This window comes from Laccaria bicolor, genomic scaffold (assembly GCF_000143565.1).
Source record: "Laccaria bicolor S238N-H82 LACBIscaffold_23 genomic scaffold, whole genome shotgun sequence".
Classification (NCBI taxonomy): Eukaryota; Fungi; Basidiomycota; class Agaricomycetes; order Agaricales; family Hydnangiaceae; genus Laccaria; species Laccaria bicolor.
In genome coordinates, this window is record NW_001889894.1 from 692,555 (window position 1) to 697,654 (window position 5,100).

The 5,100-nt window shown below is 50.1% G+C and overlaps 1 protein-coding gene across 1 annotated transcript; it reads right to left on the minus strand.

Annotated features, from left to right (window-relative positions):
* Positions 1–491: 491 nt before the first annotated feature.
* LACBIDRAFT_303351 (uncharacterized protein) lies at positions 492–4,282 on the minus strand (the record flags this gene model as incomplete). Its single annotated transcript, XM_001884021.1, has 16 exons — positions 492–529; positions 579–642; positions 706–852; positions 1,169–1,355; positions 1,635–1,650; positions 2,391–2,486; positions 2,536–2,618; positions 2,678–2,766; positions 2,822–3,031; positions 3,090–3,331; positions 3,412–3,480; positions 3,536–3,649; positions 3,702–3,801; positions 3,851–3,929; positions 3,982–3,991; positions 4,039–4,282. The coding sequence occupies 16 exons, from the start codon at positions 4,280–4,282 to the stop codon at positions 492–494; spliced, it is 1,788 nt and encodes a 595-aa protein (XP_001884056.1).
* Between the last annotated feature and the right edge of the window lie 818 nt (positions 4,283–5,100).

Consider the following 5,100-nt stretch of genomic DNA (forward strand, 5'->3'; position numbering starts at 1 on the left):
CATCTGACGGAACGGCCCTATCGGCACCATGATTGTCCTGGGGACCATGGATGGCAGCCTGAACTCTGGCTCCCCGACGTTCCCATTCTTCCACTTGAAGTAGATATAGATCTTGCCCATGAATCGGGCATTCATTTGATAGCAGATTGCGAGGCCGACCCCGAGAGCGAATAGTGCAGTCCCTGAACGCCGGGTCCCTCATTATAGACGTGGGCGATGAAGGAAGGCATGGTAGTGAGAAACACTTCCCGTTGGATACAAGTGAGAGGATGCACTTCAGAAACGAGGAATGAGGGCTTACGATAGAAAATGCCGTAGACGAAGGCCATGTATAGTCCAAGGACCTGTATAATTCACTCGTTTGCAAAAACTATGAACGGTCGAATGAGGGCTTTCGAGAACACGTGTTGCCAGCTACGTGGAAGAGGTCAGGAGAACTAAATCAAGGTCCGAAAAGTAGATGATTGAAGGCACACGTTCGATTGTTATCATTATCGAAGGCTCCTCATGAGAAGCAATGGAGCGTAGGCTATCAGGGGGTAAGATACCATAACGGAAGGAGGGGAAGCAACACTCACTTTCTTGCAAAAAGAAGAAACCAGATATTTGGACAACGGCGTCCGCGACACTTGTTGCCCAAAACTGCATTGACGAGTCCGTCAGCATACAGCAATGGGAAGGACAGAAGGGACAGGAAGCACTCACCATCCAACGCCACGTAGACCGTTCCGCGATCCAACCACCGCATACAGGGCCAACGACAGGTCCTAATAGAGGCGCGAGAGAATAGATAGCGATCGCTCTCTCTCTTTCTTCCGCACGCCAGACGTCACCACGGACACCTCCACCGACCTGTGGAGGACGAGGGTCAGCAAAGAGAGCGCAGCCAGGAAGCAGTGAAACGTACACACAGAGGGGCGCTCCCACCAAGGCCCGATAGAAAGCGAAAGGCAGTTTATTCTGCGCGAATCCACACCCAATGTTCCACGCTACAAGTACAATAAAAGAAGTGATTATTCGAAGATTTAATCCGTCGTTGGGGTGACATACCAAGAAAGAAGAGATTTGCTGATTGAAGTACTCCAGAACGGCCGTATATTTAACTCATAGGTCCAAGAAACTTCAAAAGACCTCAGCTTCATATAAAACGCGAAACATGCGAACTCACCAAGGGACCAACGGCGCATCCCAAAACAAAAATAGACACCGTCATCGCACTGAGCACCTCGCTCGTCATTCCAAACTGAGTTGCGATCTGCTCTGTCGCTGGGGCGACCATGGACGAGGAAACGGGACTGATGAACGTGAATGATGATACCACAAGCGTTGCGGCCCACTTCTTCCCGTACGACCAGCTGTACAAAAATTGAATACGGTGATGGTGAAGACTTTGCAATGGACTCACTTTTTTGGATCCGCAGAGTCATCCGGTCCGTCCCAACTACCCAGAGCACATCGTCAGATTTAATAGCATCGTCGTCTTGATCTGGTGCTTCTTCGTTTTCTTCTTCATCGCTCTTGAAATAACCAACTGGAGGTTTTTCGGTGGAGCCGTTGGGATTGATGGTCTGTATTCATGGCGTGCCGTTTGGAATGAAAGTTGCGAATTGAAGATGAGAATAAATTAAACGGGCCATTCAGATCTTCCAGCTCCTCATCCTTGTCAGACGTTGCGTCCCTGATCGAAGACACTGGGTCCTCATCTTCCAGTTCTGAGGGATGGACCAACAATGAATCTGATAATGAGACTGAGGAACAACGACAAATCCACGTCGTCGCAGCTTCATTTTGCACCTCGAGCTTCTTGAGAAGCTACCAGTCACCTCCAAATCTGGAATGAGCAGGGCCAAGAAGCTGCTGAGGCTGCCAGGAACAGCGCTCTCCCTGCAATCTGTCAAACAGACTCTCCCACTGAATCGGGGATGGGGTCTAGGGTGACAACACCCATCATCTCCTCCTCCTTCAACAGCGCGATCTGCACGTCCAACAGTAATAGCTCAAACTACAATTCGAGGAGGGGTCAACAAGAGCTCGTGCAGGGACACTGCTCCAGCCCCCAGCGCACATTTTGAGAGCAAGTGGTGTAGTCCGAGGTCCTGGACGATTTACACGTACGTGGGGCGCTGCGCTCAAGCCGTCTGAATCCTCTTCGGGTGGATAATATATCAGCATGATGACAATGATGAAGAGAAGGAGAGTAAAATGAGCTTGCTTACCCCGGTACGGAAGTAACAATCACCTCCACTCCCACCTTTCCTCAAAAGGTGTGCAGGACCATGGACGTTGCCAGTAGTATGCCTTGGGAAATTGGAGGGTCCGCGCGAGTCGAATCTGTGTAGCCGTAGTCGTTCTCTGTAAACACATTTTAATGACGATGGATTGAAACGCACCATGACAGAGAACAAGCAGGCACCAGGGAAGGTCGCGGTTGATGCAGGTGGGAGACACTCCTAGAGTTACCAAACAAGTGAAGAAATGGCTGACATCTGTGATTACGTCAGCATGTAGTGGAAGAGGAGCAGGGGAAACACATACGTCTCATCATGAAATATGAACCAGCAAGATGAGCGAACCCAGGGGCGCGTATACTACACCTGTATGGGCGGTTGGAGCCGTCGCTGGATTGGGTTAACACGTCAACTGATGGAAGAAACGGGTAGAGGGAAAGGTCACTCACGAAACGAGGTAGACGCCCATCGCCCCCTTGGGGGCCTCGATAGCGCTGTAAGTCTCGCCTGGGGGTACAGAGTACCCTTCACTGAAGATCTAGAACGAATATAAATCATCAACGGTTCTTATGAAACGAAGACGGCAACTTTACTTTGAAATGATGGATGAGCGACTCCATGCTCTCTTTCATCATAGCACGGGGTGGAGGCACAAGCTTGTGGTCGTCGACCTTCACAGCACCAGGGGTAATCTTGTTGAGCGCCTGGCTAATGATCCGCAAGCTCTCTCGCATCTCCTGGACACGGCACAAGTAGCGGTCATAGCAGTCACCGTTCTTGCCTACAGGAATGTCGAACTCAACCTGTCGAATCTCTTTGAGCCTTCTCCCTTTGGCAGAAGCAAAAAAACAAGCCACATACCTCATCGTACTTGTCGTACGGAGCCACCTTCCTCAAATCCCACGCAACCCCACTACCACGCAGCATAACCCCACTGAAACTATGATCCAATGCCTGCTTGGCAGTGACAGGTCCAATCCCAATCGTCCGCTCTTTCCAAATACGGTTGCCCGTGACGACCTCCTCAATCTCGTCAACCCTACTGCTGAATTGGGTTCCCCATTTGAAGATGTCGTCAAGGAGCCCGTGGGGGAGGTCGAAGGCTACATCTCACGGACGGACGTAGGCGGCGTGCAAACGCGCGCCGGAAACGCGTTCGTAGAATTCCATGAGCTTTTCGCGCTCTTCGAAGCCCCAGAGGAAGGGGTAAGACCACCGACGTCCATGACGTGTGTGAGGATGGCCATGAGATCTTTTAGGTGGGGTAAGATTGATTTAAGACGAGGCGAACACAGGTTATGGCTTACGGTTAAGAATTCGTGTTATTTCCCCAAAAAGAACTCGGATCCATTGGGCACAGGCAGGCACCTCGATGTTCAGAAGCTTTTCTACCGCTAGCGAGTAGCAGAGCTCGTTCGTCACTGTTGTGGGTACAGGTAAGTTGGTGAAAGAAGAGAAGAGGTGATAGCATACTCATTGAAACGTAGTCGAGACGGTCAAAGTAGGGTAGGGCTTGGATGTACGTCTTGTATTCAATAAGTTTCTCTGTACCGCGATGAAGCAGACCGATGTGCTGGAAATGAAGTAAGCCTGGGGGTTCCGAACTAAAGGGTTGCACGTACTGGGTCCGCTCGCAGAATCTCTTCTCCATTGAGTTCCAGAATCATACGCAGCACACCGTGAGCAGCTGGATGCTGAGGACTATCCGCGACGTTTAGTCCTCAACGTCCTTTTTGCAGAATGGATGGCTTACCCGAAGTTAACTACAGCAAACATCAGCAACGATATGAGCAACAAACCCATTACTTACCTGTGAAATGCCTCATTTTCGCATCCTCTTTACTTCCTGGCGTTGGCAAGATTTCCGAAGCGTCCAAATGCTGCAAATCCTCCACGGTATGATAGTCGAAAGCAGTTTTTGCCCCCTCCTCAAGAGACGGTTCAGCAGCCCGCCGAGCAACGGGGGTTGCACATATATTCCTGCGTAAAAGCCGCGACGCAGGCGTCGTCCTCGTCGTTGTTCGCGCCAACGAGCGCAGTAGCACGGAAGACATTGGTCGCTGTTCAAGGCAACGTCAACGATGTCGATTCCTCGTCGGAGTTGGGCGGGAAGGTGTGACAGGCGTGACAACAACTGGTGTCCCTGCCTAAACGTGTCGACGCCCAGTGGCAATTCAAAGTAATGTTGTCAAGAACATGCTACAAGGCGAACCTCGTCATTCTAGGCCTGATTACCATCGCTATAGCTGACGTCGACAAACCGTGCACAATTCACGATGACGGGAAATTCTATGACTTGAATACTTTGAAGGCGAGGTACGCAGGCGGAGTCATGTCTCGTAGTTTTCGTATTCATCGAGGTTCTGTCTAGCAAAGATTATGAGGTCAAGTGGCCGGGGGGAAGAACGTTCGCAATAAATGTCTGCCAGGCTGTAAAGACAGAAACGTTTGGTTTAGTCGTGAATTGAAGAAGATTATTCTGCATTACAACCCTTAAGCCCATCCGAGGTGTGGGGATCGCATCATATGGCAGAATAAATGGGATGGGTCGTGTACCTTCATGAAGGAAAAGGTCACAGATGCGGTTGAGGTAGGGTAAAAGGGTCCGACGAAAAGAGAAGAAAGCCTGTTGGACGATCAATAGAGAGGAAGGGTGTCAAAGAAGCGTTTACCTACCAAGGTGCACACACATATCGACGTTGATGTTGGGTTTATACCCATATCAACGAGAATCTTCTTCCCATTAGCAGGATCGTTAATTTCTGATGCTCAACTGAACAAAGTTGAACAACAAACATCTATTCGAAAGTATGGCCTTAGCCTGGTGCGTATCCATGACGGTGTCACGGAGATGAAGATCCAAAATGCATCT